Here is a 24,490-nt window from a genome sequence, read left to right as displayed (position 1 = left end):
CTCCTCCGCCTCCTCCTCCTCCGCTGCCACCTCCGCCGCTGCCTCCTCCGCCTACTCGTCCTCCGTCGCGCTCCCCTCCGATCAGCGAGGTCCACTTCTTTCCCTCCTTCTCCTGGAGCATCTCGCACAGGGAGGTCTGACTGGCCGTCACCGCCTCCTCCGTCAGGGGGCTCAGGAGGCCGTTCAGGGCCTTGGGGCTGCGGCCTGCTGGGAACTGGAGAGAGAGAGAGAGAGAGAGAGGGGGTGAGAAGAAGAGAGAGAGAGATAAAAGAGGGTGAGAAAGGGGAGAACGAGAGAAGAGGGTGAGGAGAGCAGCAGAGGGGAATAGAAGAGTGAGAGATAGATGGGAAGAAAGGAAAGACCAAATGGTAGGCAGAAAAGGGAATGAGGGAAAGTATGAGAGAGAGAGAGAGAGAGATAAAAAAGACAAGAGCGAGGAATGAGGAAAAACAGAGATAAAGGGCATGAGTAAGTGTGATAGGGAGAGAGAGAGAGAGAGAGAAGGGGGGAGAGAGAGCATGAGTAAGAGTGAGATAAAAACCAGCACAAGGATACAACTGTTGAGCACAAAGGGCTTGCTAGTGTATGATTCACAAGAGAGTGGGGAGCAGGTGAGAGAGTGTCATTGAGAAATCATATACAGTCAATGAGCACAGAGAGAGAGAGACAAAGAGAGAGAGAGAGAGAGAGAGAGAGAGAAAGAGAAAGGAGAAACATCTCTACAGGGCGGCGTTGCCTCACCATTAAACACACACACACACACACACACACACACACACACACACACACACACACACACACACACACACACACACACACACACACACACACACACACACACACACACACACACACACACACACACAAATGAACATGATTGCAGGGACACAATGAAGTGGCTGCCAAATTGTTCACACCTACACGACCATTTTGAAACATAAAACACAGGAGAGGCTACAGGAGAGCAAAACACAACAAAACAACAACAGGGCCTCTTAAAGGAGAGAGGAGTGGGTATGTTATATATGAGACAATGGAGAGGAGAGGAGAGGGTATGTTATATATGAGGAGAGAGGAGAAAAGAAGGTATGTTAGGAGAGAGGAGAAAAGAGGTTATGTTATATATGAGGCAATGGAGAGGAGAGGAGAGGTTATGTTATATACTGTATGAGGCAATGGAGAGGAGAGGAGAGGTTATGTTATATATGAGGCAATGGAGAGGAGAGGAGAGGTTATGTTATATATGAGGCAATGGAGAGGAGAGGAGAGGTTATGTTATACAGTATATGAGGCAATGGAGAGGAGAGGAGAGGGTGTGTTATATATGAGGCAATGGAGAGGAGAGGAGAGGGTGTGTTATATATGAGGCAATGGAGAACAATGGAGGCTTGAGAGGAGTACGTCTCTAACGTATGGAGGACAGCGAGACGAGGGAAGCAACATAAGGGGGGCTTCTTCTGATTGCCTGGAGAACACATTCCACCTGAGATAGCACTAAAGATATGAGGCCCTTGATTTATACTGTGTGTACTAGCGTTAGTCATTAGCATGGAGATCTCCGGTTCTCTAGCCACTGTGCGGAGCAGGTATGCTGCAGGCACAAGGGGACTTGAACTTTGCCCTTGTTAAAAGGGTTCCATTTTCTTCCCCTTTTATCTAGTCTCCAGCAAAGGAGCTTGAAAGCGGCCACTACGCCGCCATCAAAGTCCCTTTGATTTGGACATTTACAGCTTGTAACTTTTAGGGGTATATGGGGAAAGTGATGACTCAGACGTACAAAGTCCCCATCTCACTAATAAATCGCTCTACATCTGAACAGCTAATCCTACCTGTGAAGAACCTTGATCTAGTTTTCACTTGGCCACTTGAGTTGCTCACACAGCATAGTTGCATCATGTTAGAGTGCTACCTTTGTGCACTCCTTACAGTAAATGACTGCAACTTTACAGTAAGCTTAAGTCTCCAGGGCCGCTCGCACCAAGAACGATAACTACAACAAATAATGGCAAAAAGTGTTGCTCTAGCTAACATGAATGACGGCGTTCATACATAAACTATAACGGTAAAGATATGAGGAAAAATATTGCCGGGGATCACTTTTAGAACGATTCAGGGAATGATAAAATATTGTAATCCATCAAATATTACACATCACATTCATCAACACCAGGAGAGACCTGTCATTCCTCAGCCCCCCACCTCTGGAACTCTCTGCCCCACTACGTTCAATAACTCGGCGTCCGTAACCACTTCCAAACCTCACCTGAACACTCATCTCATCAGACCTACTCCCTTTCATTTTGCTTTGACTGTAGTGACCCCACCCTTTCTCTTGCTCTCTTTTATTAGCAGTAGTATTTGTATAATTAGTGTCATTAAGTTATGTTATTGCCTGTTTTTCTGATTGCTTGTTTGATGGACTGAATGTTTTATTGTTGATTTTATAAGATGATATCGAGTGGCCATAAATAAAATGCATTATTATCATTATTGTCGTTGCTCAGCGTAGATGTATATATTGTTATCGTTCTCTTCACAGTTATCGCTCCTGGTGTGAACGGGCCTTTAGGGGACCATACAGTACAGTAGAAGTCACTGCCTCTGCTACTGTGTCAGCGTGCGGCTCTGTGTGTGTGGGGGGCAGGATAGGAAACGTGTGTGAATGTGTGAGTGTGTGTGTGGGTGAGAGCTGTTGGGTTAGGTGCTGATGCCAGATCCTCAGGAGTTGGACAGGTAAACGCTGTGTGCTGAGCAGGTGGGTGTTCAGGTGCTCTGTAAAAGTCACAGGTGGTGCAGGTGTGTGGGCTGGTGGCTCTGTATGTATGAATATATATATACGTGTGTGTGTGTGTATCTGTGTTCACTGAACGTGCTAGTACATGTGTAAGCAATTGTACTGTACAAGTATGTGCACGTGTATATACATGTGCGTGCGTGCGTGCGTGCGTGCGTGCGTGCGTGTGCTCATGCTCTGCTGAGTGTCTGACCTTGCTGCTGTTGGGCCTGTGCTCCTCCTGACCGCCGTTCTGTGTGGCCCCCTCAGCCCCTGTCTGCTGCCCCTGGGGGTCACCACAATACAGCGCGCACACACAACACACACACAACACACACACACACAACACACAACACACAACACACAACACACACAACACACACACACAACACACACACAACACAACACACACACACACACACACACGAGACAGATGAAGGTGAAAGACAGGGATGGCGGGGAGATGGTGCTCATATGAGCGTGTGTGTGCACCAGGCTGTGCGTGGAGCATTAAGGGCGTGACATGCAGACATGCAGGCAAGCCGACGGGTGGAGAACGGTCTCTCTCCTCCCTCCTCCGCCACTAACAGCTTCATATTCCCTCGGGCGCCTCCGCGGTTGACCGCTAGGTTGCTTAAAGAGGCAGGCACCGCGGACGACGGTGTTGCGCACGGTGTTTGCAGTGAGCGGGCATCTCACACTGGTGGTGACCCGGTGAATTGATTCCATCAAAAGGTCTCGGGGGAGATCAAGTTCATGATGTTGTCGTGTCTCTTTTTTCCCAGCGACATTCAACGTTGCCTCTCCAGCTGGCTCGGTTTAGCGCTGCTCAAACGATGTCGAGGCATGACGCTGCCCTTACACTCAGCCAATCCTCAATAAAACATTTCTTTCTCTCTTTCATTTGTCTTTAAGCCTTCATCCAAACCAATTTACAGATGTCTTCAGCTAGTCTCTCTGGAGCAATTCAAGGGTATATATCAAAGATCATAGAGTGCTACGCATGTAGCGTTCTATGATCTTTGGTATGTATAGACGTTGGGGGGGGGGGGGGGGCTAAGGGCCAGACGTACTAACGTCTTTGCGCCCATTTCAGGCGTAATGTGTGCGTAAAAACATGGGGAGGCCGCAATGAGGGAAACACGCAGACTGCCTGCCGACAGCTGAATCAATATTTAGCATCAGTTTTCTTCATTGTATTATGTCAAAAGCAACTTTAACTTTCGTTTGCCTATCTAATATCGTATTGTCTTAGTACATTTGGCCCTAAGTACTGTATTTAACCCCATGCTAAAGTTGCCATAAAAGAGGAATATAAAATCATCTTTTGACAATTGCCTTAATTAAAAAAAAATGCAACCTTTATGGACACCAATTTTCTTTATGATTGAGGAATGTATCGTAAATATATAAATCTTCCTTAAATATAGGGGGCATAAGTATTTGACCCCTATGTTAAATTCCCATAGGAGCAGGAGGATTTTTAATATGTTTTTATTTTTAAAGGCCAGCTATTTCTTGGATCCAGGATACTATGAATCCTGATAAAGCTCCCTTGGCCTTTGGAATTAAAATAGCCCCACATCATCACATACCCTTCACCAAGGCAAGAGACATGGTGTTTTTTTTTTTCAGTTAGCCTATTAGCCTGTTTGATTTGGTGCTTGCTAATAGGCTAAGCAAGCACCACCCCTAAAGTGTCACATCTATCTGCCGTCCACAGTCAAGAATCAGGAAACGTATTGATCCTCAAGCCTCAAATCCTGCGCACTCTGACAGAAAGACGAGGGAGCAGGAAGACTACACATAACATATGACATGTCCGCCATAAAGGCTCATGGAACATAAATGATGTTTGATGTGTTTGTACAGATGATTGACAGGTTTAGCGTTGCCACACAGACGCCGGTGTGGCGGGGTGCGGGGACTCACCGTGGGGGAGTGGGAGCGCGGCTCGGCGGCGGTGGTGGTGGCAGCGGCCGCAGGGCCGGTGGTGGTGGCGGGGTCGGGGGTGTGAGCTCTGGGCGACGGGCTCAACAGGGCCTGAGACGGGTCGCACTTCCTCCCCGAGATCAGGTAGGTCTTCATCCCTACACAGACACACACACACACATACAAAAACTTTTTACAATTCACAACATCAATAACAAGTCGTATCTCACACTTAAACATCTGCTAGCAGAGGTCACTATACTGCCAAATTAAGAAAGTACAGATTTTGTTAATGTAATAATCACTTAGTTTGAATAATGAATGTGAATAATGTGAATGTGTTTCACTTAACTGTAAACAAACTATCCCAGAGTAACTGCTGAGTTTCTGAACCATTTAATGAATCAAACATTCAAGAACAATTTCCATATTTCATTTCTTCTGCCTATCAATCATGGCAACCTAGAGGAACACTTGTGAAACATTTCCATCCTGATTCCTCAACGCCGTCTCTTTAGTATTCGCATTAAGCTACGTAGGAAATGTTTCATTCACATTAATATGGAGAGCGGCGGCAGAGACGGACTCTTCTAGAAGCTCTCGGGGGAGGTAGCTTTTAATCTTACAGCAATCAAACAGCTCGGCTGAAGACGAGGGAGAACCTCCTACTACTAATTACAACTGAGCAGCTTCCACACGCTTTACTACAGTCAGTCAGTCAGTCAGTTAGTCGGCCACCACACATTTTCCACCCTCACTCAGGAGGCCATGGGCAGAGAGGGGAAGAGAAGGGGGGGGGGGGGCAAGTCATGATGTCAATGTCAAAGAGCATCCACTAGGGGGCAAAGTGTTCCAGACAGAGTCCCAAGCCCTCCCAAATTGGCGTTCTGATAATGTATGCCTACACCACACAGCTACAAGATAAGGGCCTGCATTAGGTCACTATCGATTTTAATAGAGTGCTGTATTTTTTAAGCTCTTCACCCAACTGCTCCACACACACACACACACACACACACACACACACACATACACACACACGGCCCCCGCCAATACTGACAGCATACGGCTGACCCCCCGCCCGCAGGCCTGGGCTGTTTGACCAGTGTGTTTGCTGATAATACAGAGGCCAACACTATCGCATTGTCAAGCAGGTGATAAACTACAAGTGGCTGATACGGCCACCAAGCAGCATGTAGAGGCTCATTATCAGACTGTTCAAACAGCCCTTCTAAGAGGTCAATATCCCCAAGACCAACACCAGCGACGTCGCTACTGAATAGGTTGTGATGGATTATTACTGTACTTTTAATGTCGTGTGCTATGAGCCACCTAAGCAGCTTTTCTAACGTGACCCTCCCCCTGGACTGCTGGACCATACTTCTGTGGCAACTGACAAAAGTCGGATTTGAACTCTCCAAACATGAGATTAAGCGTTTCCCGCTTCAATTCGTGGAATTTCATAGCCCAATTGAATTCCATTAAAAGCAACTTTTACACAGTCATTGGCATCTTGTGTGTCAATATGGGCCCTTTTGTCCTCCTGTGAGAGCTGACCATGTTGTTACATAATGCACCATGTATCTGGTGAAGAGCTGCTGACCATTCCATAGGGATGGAATACTTTGTTCTTTTACCTTCTGCCACGTAACCATGGAACTGATGTCAATAACCGGCTATCACGAATGAGCCATTCTGATCCATGTGCTGTATATACACACCACGCAAAAATGAATGAAAAGCTTGAACAGTTCAAATATTCCTAGTGAGAATAGTTAGCATCCTAGCCAGCTGTTGCCCATGTCAACTTGGCTGTTGTTGGTCTTTGCTAGGTTTTAGCAGCCCTTTCAGGTCAATAGTTCAAGACGAAAACTTCCTTCCTGCTTATTTATTTAGGCATTCACATCTTCCCGGTTGAAGAAATCCTCTGCCTGAGGCGACAAGGCGTTACAACATAGGCATTACAACGTCGTCTACGCACCGTTTTTTTCTCTCTCTGAAATGAGCTAAACTCGAGATAAACTCGTGCGTCGCCACTGCCCACAGCGGTATCAGCTGGATCGCCGAACAAGCCTGATGCCCACCTCCCAGCGAGGATCAGCAAGACAAATCTCTTTCAACGAACGCCACGTTTGGTGGTGAGTCAGAGAGAGAGAGAAAGAGAGAGAGAGACAAAGAGAGAGAGAGAGAGAGAGAGGGAGAGAGAGGAACATCCAGGAACCCTGCCGCGTTTCCCTCTTCCTGGAAGTGCGGCGTGAGCCGGGATCTAGCTCCCATGCCAATGCTCCCCAGGCTGCCGGCGCTCCCACTAGCGCTCCCACTAGCGCTCCCGCCACAGCTGCGTGATCTGTGCTAAGCAGCCCTTCTGGTTTCTAGGGAAATTCCTGCACCTGTTGCATCCCCACCAACATGCCTTTGATCGTGCACGAGGGCCACACACACACACACATGCTCATATACACGTGCACAAGCACACAAACACGCACATTCATACAAACACGCACACACACACACACAAACACACGCATACGCAGACTCACACAAACACACACATACACAGACTCACACAAACACACGCATACACAGACACACACACACACACACACACACACACACACACACACACACACAAATAATTTTTAGGCACAATACCTATTTTGCTCGCCACCTTTCATCATGGCTCTAACTGCAGTACTACATGAAATGCCAGTCTGCCACTCTGACTGACTGTGTTACTGTACGTGCATGTATACAGTAAGTCAGGAGAGAGGGAGGCCTGACTGACTGTGTTACGTGTGTGTGTGTGTGTGTGTGTGTGTGTGTGTGTAAGTCAGGAGAGAGGGAGGCCTGACTGGCTGTGTTACGTGTGCGTGTGTGTGTGTGTAAGTCAGGAGAGAGGGAGGCCTAACTGGCTGTGTTACGTGTGTGTGTGCGTGTGTGTGTGTGTGTGTGTGTGTGTGTGTAAGTCAGGAGAGAGGGAGGCCTGACTGACTGTGTTACGTGTGTGTGTGTGTGTGTGTGTGTGTGTGTGTGTGTGTAAGTCAGGAGAGAGGGAGGCCTGACTGACTGTGTTACGTGTGTGTGTGTGTGTGTGTAAGTCAGGAGAGAGGGAGGCCTGATTGACTGTGTTACGTGTGTGTGTGTGTGTGTGTAAGTCAGGAGAGAGGGAGGCCTGATTGACTGACTGTGTTATGTGACGTGCTGAGCTGGTGGGCTGGGGGCGGCGGAGGTGGGAGAGAAACAAGACTGAGGGGACACAACAGATGACACGAGAGGAAACACCACAGAGCAGTCACTACAAACAGACTCGTGGCAATCTTCACACAATGCCTTGGGAGAAATGTGTGTCTGCGTGCAAGCATATGTGAGTGAGGGAGTGAGTGAGTGTGTGTGTGTGTGTGTGTGTGTGTGTGTGTGTGTGTGCACACGTTCCACATCATTCCACACAAGTGTGTACAGAACCAGGTCAGTAATCTTAGTGGAGCACTAAGCACAAGTGTGTGTGTGTGTGTGTGTCTGTGTGTGTGTGTGTGTGTGTGTGTGTGTGTGTGTGTGAGTGTGTGTGTGAGTGTGTGTGTGTGTGTGTGTGTCAACTCATCACCCTCTGCGTCAGTGCATATGTTTGCTAAAAAGCACTGGGGCTGCAGTGTACACTTGAGTGAGTCACATACACACACACACACACACACACACAGACACACACACACAGACACACACACACTTAAACGATCCAAGCACACGGCACATCCTACACTGCTGATCTAACTTCTCTAAGGCACAATCTTGCATCTCCATCCACTGTTCATTCATTCATTAATTCATCCATTCTGGATGACTTGCCTGCTCTCCTCCACAAAGGGAGTCTATTACACCACCCTTGCCTATTCTTTGGGTTGGAATGGCGTCAGTGGCGAAGAGACTTACGGCCCAGGTTTTGCCCTTCATTTCACTCCCTTCCCAAAATACTCCACATCTCTCTCTCTCCCCCTCCTCCCTCTCCTCCCTCTCCTCTCTCTCTCTCTCTCCCTCTCCTCTCTCTCCCTCTCTCCTCTCCTCTCCTCTCCTCTCTCTCTCTCCTCTGTTAGCATTTCTCTCCTCTGCGTTTGACACCGACTGCCCTCTATCCTCCAAGGGGACTCACCTGCTCCTAATAAGCAGATCCCGCCTGCTCTGGCAGCAGGAGACAAGAGGCAGTGAGGTGCCACATTACTGCCACCCTTGTCCCAAAATAAACGCCAGCACACCTTGTTTCGCCTACGATCTGGTAACCCAGTATTTTCCCCGCCATAGAACAGTCCCAAATTTAGCACCCGCCGGACACCGCAAATAACGTGGCTTGGTGAGAGGTGGGTAAACACAGGAGCACCTGCGCTGGGGGGACACGGTGGAGCTAAACAGGCTCATCAGTGACACAGACCTGGCCTGAGAGAAGCCATTTTTGGGGGGGAGGGGGACTCACAGTTCATGGGGACTGTGTGTACATGGAGTATGTATTGCTCTCACTGATATCTATGGGCACAGTGGAATGATGGGAAGTGGAGAGGAAAGAGGAGGGGAGGGGTGAGGAGGCAAGTGGAGAGGAAGAGAGGAGAGGGGTGAGGAGAGGAGAGGAAGAGAGGAGGAACAGAGAGGAGAGAAGGGGTGAGGAGAGGAAGAATGGAAGGGGATAGGAGGGGTGAGGAGAGGAGAGGAAGAGAGAAGGAACAGAGAGGAGAGGAGAGGAGAGGAGAGGAAGAGGGGAGGTGAGAAGAGGAAGAATGGAGGAGTGGAGAGGAGGGGTGAGGAGAGGAGAGGAAGAGAGGAGGTGAGGAGGAGAGGAAGAGGGGAGGTAAGGAGAGGAGGGGTGAGGAGAGGAGAGGAAGAGAGGAGGTGAGGAGAGGGGAGGTGAGGAGAGGAGAGGAAGAATGGAGGGTGAGGCGGGACAGGTCAGTGCTGCTGAGGTCCACAACATCCCCACTGGTCCCGCTCGTCCGGCTGCTGAAACGCTTAGCAAGGCCTTTCTCAGCACCAGTTCAGCTGAGGACACGCACTCATTTGGCCCAGCCCAGAAAGAAACACTACGAGTGTGTGTGCGAGTGTTTGTGTGTGTGTGTGTGTGTGTGTGTGTGTTGTCTTTACCTCTATCTTTCTGACGTAACAACAGCCGTCTGTGTTTGTCTCTCTCTCTCGCTCTGACTCTCTGTGTGCGTGTGTAAGTGAGAGCGCGAGCGAATCAGTAAGAGGCTTTTCTCGCTCTTCTCCTCGCCTCTCACAAAGCAGTAACTGATGAGGTGCTTTTCCTAGCGTTCTGTCCTCACATAAAGGGCACTTCTGTGAGATTGAGTTTCATCCGCAGCGCTGAAGGGGACAGCACAGCCACTGACCAGAGTGGACCGACAATATAAGCACAGAGCGCTGCACAGACCACTGTTACTACCGACAACATCTATCAAAAGCGGGCCTAATGCGAGCGTGTTGTTTGAGAGGAGGCTTTCAGTGGCATACGTGGATATGATGAGTGGGGATATTAACCGTATCAAATCAGCTGTGTACCTTTTGTACGGCCTTGAGTTACATAACTTTACCACATTTGAGCAGATAAACTATGCTTACATTGTCCTGAGAGGTACAGCCATTCTCTGAGCCTCTCATGTCTCTCCGATACACGACCACGGGCTGAAGCATTGATTGTGAGGCATGATTGTCTGTTTGCTTATCCTTGACTCTACATGTTTACCAATCGATATCACTGTGGGCTCAGCATCGTGCAGAGGCCACAACGGGTGGACCGTATCAACCGTATGAAAAAAAAGGAGGCTGATATTTATTATCGAGATTATCTCCAAGATATTCAAGAGAAACGATGAGTTCCATGGCACAAGCAGGATCAATGATTGATTACCTCAACCATAAAAAAAATGCTTCTATGACAATGGCAGTCCTGATCAATGGTTGCCAAATACTCCTGAACCGTACCGAAATGTTCTCTTACAATGTCCATCAGGCTACTCGGTTAACTAAATCAAGCCAGCGAAGAACATTAACTGGCAATTAACAATCAGGAGTATCTACTGGTTAGCCTAGCGTTAGGTGAAGAGTTTAGCGTCTGCTAAGCTACAGTTAAAAAAGGCAATGCATTGGACAATTAACAATCAGGCATATCTAGTCACTGGTTAGCCTAGCGCTAGGTGAAGAGTTTAGTGTCTGCTAAGCTGCAGTTTAAAAAGGCCTCTGCTCTCTGGTCCTCTCAGCTGGACAGTAGTAGCGACTCCGGGACCTCCATGACTGCTCATGTGTGGACACAGCGGTCGCTCCTGACCCAGCATGCTTCACCACTGCCCCCCCCCCCCACACACACACACACACCACTGCCCACTCTGTGTCACTCCAACAGCATGCGTTTGCTGTGAGTGGTGCAAGGCCAGATCGTGACCAACGCAGGTTGTGCAAAAACAATGAGACGCTCTCTCTCTCACTCGGCCACTCACCGCTCCCCGCAATCTGGACAGCTGCTCGCGATTGTTCCTCAGGTACGGGGAAAAAAGTGATGATTACAATGCTAAAACCACAGACTCACACACACACACACACACACTGACACACATACACACCGACACCGACACACATACACACACCGACACACACACAAACAAACAGAGAGCGAAATACAGCTGAACTCTGCAACTCTGTTCTCACTCCCTCTCTTGGTTATTGTGTCCTTGAAAATGAAAAAAAAGAGAGAAAAAAAGAAAAACGTGGCACAACTAGAAAACAAAATGGGGAAAAATAGAGCGAGGCTCATGCAGGGCTAGAGAGAGAGAGAGAGAGAGAGAGAGAGAGAGAGAGAGAGAGAAAGGGAGAAGGATGACAGGAGAAAATCTAAAGAAAGACATAGAAGCAGGGAGCGATGGAGGCAGATAGAGAGAGAGACACACACACAGAGAGCCCAGGCAGGAGAGCTGCGCTGCGTCTCCTCATACGGAGGCTGCGCTGTGGGGTGCTGGTCACTGGGCTCACGGCAACACCACGGAGCAGAGCAGGCATGAGTCACAGACCAGCTGCCATTCATCAATGCCTACACACACAGCACATGCCGAGGACACTGGGGGGAGCATGAAGCCCTGAGATGAGAAAGTACAGTGTGTGTGTGTGTGTGTGTGTGTGTGTTTGAGTGTGAGAGAGAAAGATGGATGTGAGAATGTGCATGTGAGATAAAGAATCTGTAACGTCTGTGCGTGTGTATGTGTGTGTGTGGGTGTGTGTGAGAGAGAGAGAGAGAGAGAGAGCGAGAAAGATGGATGTGAGTATATGCATGTGAGATATGGAATCTGTGCGCATGTGTGTGCGTGTGTGTGTGTGATTAAGTTGTACCATGCGTGTCAGTTTGTTTTGCTTCAAAAACCTCTGTCCTATGCCCCCGAAAAGGAACAACAACATAAAAAAAAAACCAAAACCTTAAGACAAGCACATCCACCTGACAAGACGTTAAAATATTAACTGTGAAGATTAAATATTTACCAGCCACTATAAACCACGACAGCGAGACAAACAGAGAAGAAGGCGAAAGGTGGGAAGGAGGCGGCGGGAGAGAGGGCGTGGCGGGGCAGGTGGGGGGGGGGGTGGACGGGGTGGACGGAGGGAAGACGCCACTTGACTCCGATGCACGCACAGCAGGAGAACACGAGAGGAACACGAGCGAGAGGAAAGGGGGGGGGAAAGAAAACTGAAGGGCCAGTGTGGTGCTCTGAGCCAGCACCGTACCCACAATGCACCTCTGTCCTCCCTTGCTGCATCTGGCTGGTGTCGGCCGGTTGGCTGACGAGTCGCCATGGAGACCACCGTGATTTTTTTTTTAAAGGCAGGGCTCCTTGTGGGCACTCACTCATTTCAACTCCCCCCCCCCCCCCCCCCCCCTCCTGCTGAAAATATTTCTGTCTCCTCTCACTGGGGCAAACCTTCATGGGGCACACACACACACACACACACACACACCCGTAGGTACAGACACGAGAGAAGGACAGAGAGAGAGAGAGCGAGAGAGAGAGAGAGAATAAAACAGACAGACGGAGAGGGAAAGAGTGAGAGTGAGCAAGTGAGTGACACAGGGAGACAGACAGGGGGAGATTGAGTGTGTGTGTGTGTGTGTGTGCGTGTGTGTGTGTGCATGTGTCTGTGTGTATGTGTGTATGTGAGTGTATGTATGTGTGTGTGTGTGTGTGTGTGTGTGTGTGAGTGTGAGAGAGAGAGAGAGAGAGAGAGAGAGAGAGAGAAGAGAGAGAGAGAGAGAGAAGGGGGCATTCCTTGTTGCTTGGCCTCAGTCACCCTCTGCCAGAGCTCCATGTGACATTCCACATGTATATCCAAAGCCTGTGTCCGGAATGAATCCCATCCTTTCTTTTTTTCCTGTCTAGCCCCCCTCTCTATCCCTCTCTCCTGCCCTCTCTCTCTCCACTGTCTCTCTCTTTCTCTCCGTCTCTCCCTCCCTCCCTTCCCCTCTCTCTCTCTCTCTCTCTTTCACGGTCTCAGGGAACTGGGCAGCAGTGACAGTCTGCCAGCTTCCAAGAATTTTGCGAGGTCAAAGTTCAGCACTTATGAGATCATATAACCGAGCCACGAAGCAGGAGGGTGGCTCATGTTTGCCCTGGCCTTCAACATGCGGGGCTCACACGCCGCCACTAAACTCAAGACAGAGCTCCGAGCAATTCCATTCATACATTAAGACGCAGTTAAGACGCACAGATTTCTCACGCAGGACCAGGGCCTGGAACCCCCCGATCCCCAGTCGTCTGACCCTTGACCCTCTTTGCATGGCGCGGTGGCGGCCCTCGTCAGCATGGCATTATTATTAACGTCGGCCGGCTTTCCCTCTGGCCGGATCAAGGGAGAAAAACGCGCCGTTCGCTGGAATCCCATCCCCGAGCTTTACCACTTCCTGTCACATGACCTCTGCTCCCTAGTGCTGGTCACTTATGGCCCCTGGGTTGGTCACATGATTACGCTGGCCTCACCCAACCTTGAAGTCTGACAGACAGTCGGTGAACAACAACGATGGCTACACTCCAAGTTCTCAGTGGAGAGTTGAAGGAATGATCCAAAAAAACGTGCAACATAATGCTTTAAGATTCCTCTCTACGGCCAGAACTAAGAATTCCGATATTCTGAGAGCTCCAATATCTACATTCTATCTGAGATTACAGTTGATTTATGACAAGTGTAGAATGTCACTACCATGGCATCCGTGCAGGGATAGACACACTAATCCTTTGGAAAATTTTTGCAAATGTCTATCCCCTGTGAAAAGCCAGAAACAAATCATGCCTTAAGCCCATCAACGCTGACCAATCTTCGTGGTGGCAGAGGGACTAAAAAGGCATTTCTAGATTATCTGAACCCCAATATATCATTTGTTTCTTTCCAGTCTGCCAGCCTTGACACTGCAGAATGTTACCTTACCGCCACAACCCACCCACACCCTCCTCCTCCTCCTCAAAAAAAAGAAAAAAACAATTTCCACTAGTAGTTAGCACGCTAGTTTAATCCTACTCATGCGCCACTCCACAGTGTCCGTCTATTTAAATGATTTTTGTTATTGCTCGCCTGCATTTCATCAGCTTAAGTGTTTAGAGATGGCTAGCGGGGGCCGGGTTCTCCTCCCGTCTGACAAGGGGGCGGCTCGGCTCGGAGGAGCACGGTGAGAGAGCCGGCGCCAAACGCGCCGAGGGACGCGCTATCGTCCAGGACCCGGCCGGCAGAGTAGGGGTTTCATCATTATTAAGGATTACAAACTAGAAGGAGCAGAAGGTGGTAATGGCTACCGTCTTCAAAGTTGGATGGGAGCGGGAGAGGAGCCCGGAGCCTGGCTCGCGTTTGGTATTAAGTCATCCTCCTCAGGCAGACGGCTGGAGGAGAGCTGCAGAGCTGCTGCTAGCTTGTGTGTGTGGGCTGGAGTGTGTTGGAGTTTGTCTCGGAGTTCTCCTCTTCTCTCCCTGATTTGCTTTTTAAGAGCGTTCAATTAATTGTCTGTAATTCGCACTAAATGCTCAAATGAATCGATGCTTGCTGAGAACGAACTGAATCACTGGAGACTCACTGTGTGTTAAAAAAAAAAAAAAAAAAAAAACGCCTGACGATGGGAAAATAATCAGGAGAGAGAAAGGAGAGAACGAGTTCAAATGAGATTCTCCTTCGTGCTCTCTAACACACACTAAACAATAAGATGTCTCTATATGGAATTGGTCCTGAGTCTCTCTGTATACAACCTTACTGATGCCTCTCACGCAAGCTTTTCCCACCCACCACCCCCCACCCCTCCCTGACCCGCAACACTGTTGTTTCTCTTCGTCTGTGTGAGTGTTTTCATAGCATCTCTCCCTCACTCTCTCACTCTCTCTCTCTCTTATTCCCTCACTCTCTCTCTCTCTCTTTCTCTGACTTTTCCCTTGCCCTGCACCCCCACCCCTCTCTCGCCCTACCCCCCTAGACTCTAAAACTCGTCCTGTGTGGCTGCCGATCCTTCCTTATTAGGGCACAGGGATGAGGCTGAGAGAGAGAGAGAGACAGGGAGAGAGAGAGGGAGAGAGAGAGAAAGAGAGAGAGAGGCCTGGGCTCTGACCAACCTCCCCCCCCCCCCCACACACACCCACCACCATCTTTTCTCCTCCTCCTCCTCCTCCTCTCCTTCCCCCACTTCCTTCTCTTCACAGTGTTGCTTAAGCCGGGCCCTCTGTGTATACATATCAGCTGACAATGGCCAGGGAGCCCCCACATTCTTTCACTATTTCTCTCTCTCCCTCTCTTCTTTCTTCACTAACGCTCTACCTCTCTCCCTCTGTTTTTCCTTCTCCTTTGCTGTCTTTCTATCACTTTCCTCTGTCTCCCTTCTCCCTCTCTCACTCTCTCTCTCTCCGCTGGTTGCTCACTCACTCACTAACCCACTGCGTCAGGCCGTAGATGTTCTGAGACACGGGGTGACGCACAGGGATCAAGGGAGCTGCGTCATAGCGGCCCGCGCTGCGTAAGAGGACGCGTGCTCGCACACACACACACACACACACACACACACACACACACACACACACAGACACACTAACTAAAACACACAAATACACACACACATACACACTCAAGCATGCCCTGTTACACAATCTCCCCTCTGCTCGGCTCTCCCGTGCTTTTCCAGACACACACACACACACACACACACACACACACACATTATTACTTGCAGAGACACACCAGTCCAGAGGGGACACAGGGAGATGGCCTCTTCCGCCCGTCTGCACCCAGAGAGAAAACACAGAGTCCCCATTAGCAGGGCAACCACGGGGGCTCTGCTGCACTCCTCAGCCGGCGAGGGCAGACATAGCCAGACTCAACACACAGCACAACACGACACAACTCTCAGGCCACCACCACCACCGGACAATCTACGGACACGTACTGACACAAAGTGATCAAACCGTACAGGGTAGATTGACACTAGTCGAATGGGCAGTGAATTACAGTCATTTCCCGTGTATTAGCCTCATTGTTATATAAGCTGCTGTGTTTTATGCAACTTAAAAGAAACAAAACCATATTAATACCATATTAACTGTCCCTGTGTATCAATGTCATAGCAAAATAAATGTTGCAAAATCAATGTATAAGCTGCGGCTAATAGTCGGGAAATTACGGTAAGTACATGGAAACACAACTAACTGATTAAAGGAACACAACAGTAATGTCGGTAATATCCTTGACAAATCCCGTCCCGTAGTTGAGACATTTTCATATAGTGGCATCATGCATAGCAGCAGTGTTAACACAGTCGTATGCCAAGGTGTGTCCCTTCACAAACACGCCCTGAACGCCGTCCAAATGTACAGAGAGCGGTGAGTGCTTTACAGCATGCATGTTGGCCTCAGGGAAGGAATTATCCCCCGGATACACAGCACCACTCCACAATAATACACACACACACACACACACACACACACACACACACACTGGGTGAGGCAGTAGAGAGTCTCCCAAAGATGACCTCATTACCTTTGTGATGGGATCCATAACTGCAGTATTGCAAATAGGTTACATGAAACCTCCTGGCTCCAGCATACTGGCCAGCACTGGCAGGGAGGCTGCACTGAGTCCTCATCTGCATCTCCTAGGAGGTGCTGAGGTATACTGAGGCAATAACTAATTGATGCTGCAAAAAAACCTAATATTAAATCAGCTGCAGGGAATTTTAGCAACTCTGGTGAACTTGCCTTCCAAACACAAACACCACAGCTGGCATTCATGAATATTAGCCAGTATGCCACCTGGTGTAAAAAAAAGCAAAGCCTTCTCTCGGCTCCACTCAAGTGGAGACCTATCAGCTGCTCTCACTCTCCCCATTCCTATTGAAGAGAAACGAAAGGGCACTTCCCAAATAGGTCACAGAAGTCCTCTCACGGAATGAACTCATTGATCGCAATAAATGTGGTTGTAAAAGCGATCACCCCACTGCAACAGCTCTGTTATGATGTTGTGGTGTTATGATCGAGGCCATAAAAACAGTAATAGCAGCAGCACTGTCCTCGGTTCTCAGCTTGTTTGAGTAATCGGCCGCTTTTGAGACGGTCAACCACCACACCCTATCTATACTCTCAAATATGGGCATCACTGGACAAGCACACTCCTGGGTTAAATCCTTTCTCACTGGGCATTCGTTCAACATGGCACCTCACCACAGGGGTGCCCCAAGGCTCAGTACTGGGGCCCCTTCTCCTTGCCATATGCACCCCTCTCGCTGGGTCCGATCATCCACTCATATGGCTTTTCATGTCTCTGCTCCGCTGATGACACCCAGCTTTATCTGTTGTTACTGCCTGATGGCCCCTCAGTCTCTGTGTACCTTGGACTGTCTCTCCAACATACCCACACGTGGATGAAGGAACACCACCTTCAGCTAAACCTCTCTAAGTCTGAACGGCTGGTCTTCCCAGCCAAGCAAAACCACTACAGATGGTCCAAAACATGGCAGCGCGTCTGGTTTTAAATCATCTAAAGAGGGCACATGTTACCCCACTGCTCACTGAGCTCCACTGGCTACCCTTATCCGCCAGCATCAAAAATTGTCTACAAAGTCATTGCTGGGTCTGCTTCCACTCACTCAAAGGCTCTCATAAAGGCTGTAAAATAAATGTTTACTCTCGTCCGCTGCGCTCCTCTGAGGAACGTCACCTGGCGCAACACACTCGTCAATCCAGATCTATCCTCATTTGTGGTTACCCTGATGGTGAAACAAGTGACCAAGAGCTACCAGAGCAGTGCTGGCGTCTCCCTCTCCATCTTGTGCACAAGCAGCTTGCGAGGACCCAACTCCCCCGAGAGCGCCTCTTATCTGAACACATCTACTCACCCAACATGCCTAAAACAAACACACCATCGACTCTCTTCTCCTCCCTTCTGCTTACATCTCCTTCTACTACCACTTCCTTTGACCAGCACTTCAACTTCTGCACTATAAACCTCTGGTAGTCTGAGGGTGTGTTCAAAACTAGTCACTTATATCTTGGCTAGATAGTCTGTATTGATCAGTCTTAATTTACATGACCACAAATTAATCTGAAGAGGTAACAAAAACTAGTCAGCTACAAAAAATGTACCAGTACAAAATAGTGAGCATCTGAATACGGTTGCTTTAAATATCAACTTTAAACAACAGCAGACATGACTAATTGTGCAAAGTGATTTGTCACACAACTCTCTACTCTACATTTACGTTATTCCACAACTTAGTCCAAGATGCACAGTCGAGTTATTCACATTAGCCTATAACGTTGAACCTTACATAGTATAGGCCCACATATCAGAAAAGAAGGCATGCACACCTTTTCTGTTGTATGCTACAGTATTTAACAAGACCACTCTTAACTGTATTATGCACAGTTATTGCAAGAGAAACTGTAACGTGACTACGGATTTCGGCAACAATGAGTTGCATAACTGCACTGTTAGACACAAATGTAATGGGATTACAATAATGTGTTACTTTGTAAAGCATTACGACCGACACCACTGCTCACAGGATCTCAGCACAGTGATATAATAAGTCAGATCCGATGTCAGAACAGTTGAATGCTCAGACAACACCGTGGCCAATTCTGACTGAGGTCTGGAGGAGACGTGCCTTTCTAGAGAGGTAGGGGTGTGTGTGTGGTCCCCCAGTCAAGGGAGAAATTGACTGTCCAGAGCCGTTCACGGTTTAAGAGCATGTGAGTGTTGAGTGCAAGCTCCCACTGACACACACACTCACTCACAAACACACACACACACACACACACACAGATAAATCTGGGCGCCTGAAGCTCATGCTTATTTCAGTAGGGCTCCCATGCAGCGCAGCACATGTTTAATTCAGCAGAGTCATTTAGCACACAACTATCCCACAGTGCAGTCCTTAAGCAGCTGCCACACACACACACACACATCGCAAATTCATCAACATACACACACACACATACACACACATTCTAAACACACACACACACACACACACACACACACACACAAACACTAAAAACTCATCAACACACACACACTTTCTGCAAACAGACACACATTACCACTTGTACACAAACACCAAATACGTACAAAGTGTCTCTCTCACACACTCTCTTTCTCTCTCGCTCTCTCTCCCTCCCTCCCTCCCTCCCTCCCTCTCTGGCCGCTGCATCAGTCCTGCTGTGGGAACGGGAGCAGCTGGCTCACAGGTCGTGTGTGCGCTGGAAGCCGCGTCTGTTCCACGCAGAGACGGGTGGGGATGTTTCCAAAGAAACCCCCGCCTCTGACCTCACCGGCGACCACAGAGTGGGAAAGCCAATCATGTGAGCCCTGACGTGACCCACAGAGTGGGAGAGCCAATCATGTGAGCCCTGACGTGACCTATCGACCTTTCAGGCCCCGCCTGTCTTCCACGACCGAGCACCATGTTTTCTTCCAGCTGAATCAACAGACACACAAACACGCAGACACTTACTTCTTCCCTAAGTAGACAAGCTCATAGACGCAGAGAGGTCATGTGTTGTCAAACAGACTTTGGCATTGGGAGAGGAGAAATATGCTGACTGACACTTTCATTTTTGGCGTCTATTTCTTCTCTCTCTTGGTCGTCTACGGTTGGACAAGCCTTGGCCTGTTAGCTTTCTCCATCACTAACCCGCACAACAAAAAAAAAAGAATTGCAGAGGAATTGCCAAAAGAAGCAGGAATGACATCAGAAGTCAGCATGGCTAAGGCATTTTTAGGACTTAAATGGAGGCTGAAAAGTGTTTGTGTGTGTGTGTGTGTGTGTGTGTGGTTGCCTGATCCACCATTGCCTCAGTGGGTGCATCCAGAGATGACATATTCAGCAACCAAAATGTTTTCTTGGAAATAGAACTAATGCCAAGACAACTTGATGCGACCACAAATTATGTAACAGCATCATGCATTCTTTTTGACGGACCGAAACTATTCATTTCTGAGAAAGAAATCTGTTGCGGTGAGTTTATATGTGTATGCACATGCTTAAACCCTCCAAGTAATGCACAACTAGCTAATCGTGCTAATTGTGTTCGCCTATTTTTTGGCTGACGGAAAAAAACAGCAACACTTTAATTTTCTGCTGTGGTACATGGAACAACTCGAGGCCAGGACATCTAGGTTACAAATCTCGGCTTTTACTAGTCATCAAGGATGTCTTAATACCTCTAACAAACACACAGAAAAGCACACACACACACACACACACACACACACATACGCATGTGCAAACATTTATGGCCATGGTTTCAGGATAGACAGGCCCAACCTGTCACAGTGAAAGCAGTAAGTGAATAGACTCACAGGACTCTGTGTCAGGCATGTGACTAATACATGGGAGGCAAATCACTAACACAAACAGCTCAGACGGGGCAACAAATAATATGACAGATACTGGGTTTAAACCAACAATTAGGGCAAAACAAAAGGAGCCATGGCTGACATGAGTCTGACATTCAGGAGACACAAGGCAACATCTGGCTGCCAACTCATGAGCTGAAATGTTCTAAAATGCCCGATGCCTCGAGCAATACTGTAAATATAGGGAATTGCTGTGTGAATTCTTGTAAATATTGTGACTTGCTGCCATCGATTTCAACACAGGGACATTTTTGTTTAGTCTGCTGAATGCGTGCGCATGTGTGCGCCATCAGATAGATTTGAAGCTTTTGAGTCTTTATCTCCACGCGAACACACTCAGATCTGGTCAAATCAACCCCGACCCGACTGACAGGCTTGACGAGAGGACAGACAACAACGCACAGACTCGCTGAACCCACCACGTCGTGGCCTCATGAACGTCCCCGCTCAGCAGACAACATTACGATTACGTTACGAGATATTTTAGCATTTAGAAATACAACATTATCTGTGTTTGGGCCCTGTACAGTTTCACTTTCGACAAAACCCTGAATATCAAATGCTTTGCAGTTGAAACATTCTTGACACTAGCCGCACTATGTATCTAGTGCGGGCGCCCCTATCTGAGTCTCAAAGTAACAGTGTTAATGTGTGGGGTTGAGATAGGAGCGTGTGGACAGTACCAACAGACTAATGGGACCCAGAGACGAGGCGGTGCGATAGCTCTGCACTACTGCTGCTTAATTGGTGGTGCTGTTGTATAACCTTTCCTTGTGCCACTTGACTGTGCCATTGCGGTTAATATGATACAAGTTGGCATGTGATATGTGTGTGATATGTGTGTGTGTGTGTGTGTGTGTGTGTGTGTGTGTGTGTGTGCGTGTGTGTGTGTGTGTGTGTGTGTAAGGAGGGGAAGTGTGTGTGTGTGTGTGTGTGTGTGTGTGTGTGTGTGTGTGTGTGTGTGGTGGGGGGTTATTATGCAAGAGGCTGGTGTTTTGGTGCAGGGGGAAACTAGCCTTTTTTCTCACAACTGTCTCCCTCAGATTACGAGGTTATTATAACAGTGCTGGCTAGACGTCTCCGGCGGCACCGCTAGCTCTCGCTAGTGAATGGGGGCTTGCTGCTGCTGCTGTGTCTGTACGTTAGGTAACGGTGTGGCAGCTATTCTGGGCATTACTGAGGAGTGCTCCGTGCAATTACTGTCAATCTGTATCTCGCAGGTCTTACAGGTTTGTGAGAGAGTGTCACACTTTCATCAACACCTCTGCTTTATTTAGCAACGCTTCCTTGAGGAACGCTGTGTAGCCTGGGGAAAAAAAGAGAACTTAAAACGGTTGACTGTTGAAAAGGCTGTGAAAACACCCTTGTTTTTTGTTCCAGTGTGCTTAAACAAATCCTTGAAAGGTACACACCACCTAGCCTTTGACTAGCGAATATCCTATTGTGCTCCGCTTTCCATGTGCTACAGTTCAAATCCAAAATATTAGAGAGCGTCCCGGTGAATACACAGGCTATTTTTGTCAGAAAAGCCATACGGCGCTGTTAACTCTTCACTTTCTCTCTTCTGTCTGGTTGATGTTTTCCTTCTAACGTGAAAAGTATTTTCTTAGCGGGCAGTGACACAAGTCACCTTTGGCCCAACACAGGGGTAGCTCAAAATAAATGGATCAAGCTTAAAAGTCAAAAGATGGGGGTTGAACACCAGACACACACACACACACACACACACACACACACACACACACACACACACACACACACACACACACACACACACACACACACACACACACACACACACACACACACACACACACACACACACACACACACACACACACACACACACACACACACACACACAGATAACATCTCCATGACCTCTCCTCATCCAGGTCAGGTGTCTCAGTCCCACTTTCATGCGTACCCCGAACACTCCGAGACAGAGAAACCCACACACAGATGTGCACACTGATGCGGATCGTTTTGGGCGTTTGGTTTTGGGGAGTAAATTGTGCGTTTCATCTGCTGTTGGGGGCCCAGCGCCGATTAAAATGCAGCCGACTTCATAAGCCGCCGCAGACCTGATTACTGAAGACAGCTCTCCTCTCCCAGTCCAGAATTACACGAATGGGCTGAGAAAGAGGGAGATGGAGAGAGAAAGAAAGAAAGAAAGAGATAGAGAGAGAGAGAGAGGGAGAGCGAAAGAAAAAGAGAGAGGGGGAGGGGGGATGGGAGAGAAAGCGAGGAGGAGGTAGAAGAGAATCCATGATCTAATTAGGTTCATTTAATGAATTCTTTGTGCTGAGGTGATTAGTTTGATGTTGATTGTAAGGGATAAAGTGGGGAGAAGCCGTTCAGATGGGCCACATGGGACAGACTGAGGAAAGAAACGCACACGCACACACACACACACACACACACGCGCGCGCACACACGCGCGCGCACACACACACACACACACACACACACACACACACACACACATACACACAATCAATCAATTAAACATAAACCTTTTTCTCCCACACTTTTAAATGCATGAAAAACACAAATGCTGTAAAAAAAAAAAAACACAAATACACAAAGACATTAAGACACTCAAAAATGCAGGCCACAGATTGTCATGATCTACACGTACACTGCCATCCACAAACTGCCTGATCCAGGCACAGTCTGAAAACAACAAAAATAACAAATGATCATAGGCTACACGACACGCTCTAAGACCGGACGACTATTCTGTGCAGTGGGCTTCCTTCCTTGGAAACACACACACACACACACACACACACACAGAGGAGAGCGGGAGAGTGCAATAACAACAGCAGTCAGTGCCCATTGCGAAGCCTGTTCCAGGCATGAGCCCTACCCCCTCGGAGTGCTGGAGTGTGTCATGCCGTTTCTCCAACCGGAATGGCATTCGCTCCGAGCCAGCTGTGGCTTTCCGTGTACCCAAGGCCCTCAAGCAAATCCGCCAGCATGGCGCGGAGCCGTAGACAGACAGACAGACACACAGACAGACAGACACACAGACAGACAGATAGACAGACAGACAGACAGAGACAGACAGACAGACAGCTCTCACCGCTAGCTATAGCGAGGCCACCGCTTCCCACCCGCGGAGCACTATTTGGCATGGCCTTTTCGCTAACCGAGGCCATGTTCCCGTCCCCCAGAGGAGCACTATTTGGCACGCAGGGGTGATGACTCCCCACAGGGCCCAGCATGGCAGCCAGGTACTTTCCAGGGAAGACGCCAGAAATAGACTCCCATTACGGTGGGCAACACCAATGCCCCAGGGCACAGCTGGGTTTGTGTGTGTGTGTGTGTGTGTGTGTGTGTGTGTGTGTGTGTGTGTGTGTGTGTGTGTGTGTGTGTGTGTGTGTTAGAGAGAGAGAGAGAGAGAGAGAGCGAGAGAAAGAACGAGAGAAACAAAGCCAGAATCGAAAAAAAGTACGAGACCAAGCAATACAATTGAGTAAATAAACAATCGGACAACCACTTGTGGCTAAGTGGTACAATTGTCTCATCCCAAACCTACACGATACCTCAAAGGAAAAAAAAGGAAGCCAAAATCTCAAACCGCAACCATTCTGAAAACACACCCACGCAGCCTGTGAGCGATTATTTTCATACTATTTGAGATTGTTATCTTCTTACCTCATTCCTAAGCCACACGTTTACCTTGCATTATTACTCTACCAATGACCAACTGTGTGCTCCACATATTTGCAAATTAGAAAATAAAGCTTTGAGCAATAATGAAATGTTTCACTGGGTGAGACCGTATAGCTAGTACATGATAATAAACCATACAAATATATGAAGTATGCTAGCCACACCTCCCCTACCTTTACTAAAGTACTAGACAAGATTAGAAATCAGAAGATTGCA

General features: G+C 48.4%; 1 protein-coding gene across 1 annotated transcript in view; it reads right to left on the bottom strand.

Moving 5' to 3' along the window:
- Position 1: 1 nt before the first annotated feature.
- Positions 2–24,490, bottom strand: part of LOC134079272 (adenylate cyclase type 9-like) — a gene marked incomplete at its 3' end in the record, with an annotated part of 31,430 nt that continues 6,941 nt past the window's right edge. Inside the window, exons 2-4 of the mRNA XM_062535511.1 lie at positions 4,706–4,863; positions 2,988–3,059; positions 2–214 (exon numbers count right to left, since the gene is read on the bottom strand). Of these exons, the coding sequence (XP_062391495.1) occupies positions 2–214; positions 2,988–3,059; positions 4,706–4,863 (443 nt within the window). The remainder of the gene's footprint in view (positions 215–2,987; positions 3,060–4,705; positions 4,864–24,490) is intronic.

The sequence above is a fragment of the Sardina pilchardus genome, chromosome 1 (genome assembly GCF_963854185.1).
Source record: "Sardina pilchardus chromosome 1, fSarPil1.1, whole genome shotgun sequence".
NCBI lineage: Eukaryota > Metazoa > Chordata > Actinopteri > Clupeiformes > Clupeidae > Sardina > Sardina pilchardus.
The sequence above is the reverse complement of the archived record's forward strand: the minus strand, read 5'-3'. Positions and strand labels throughout refer to the sequence as shown.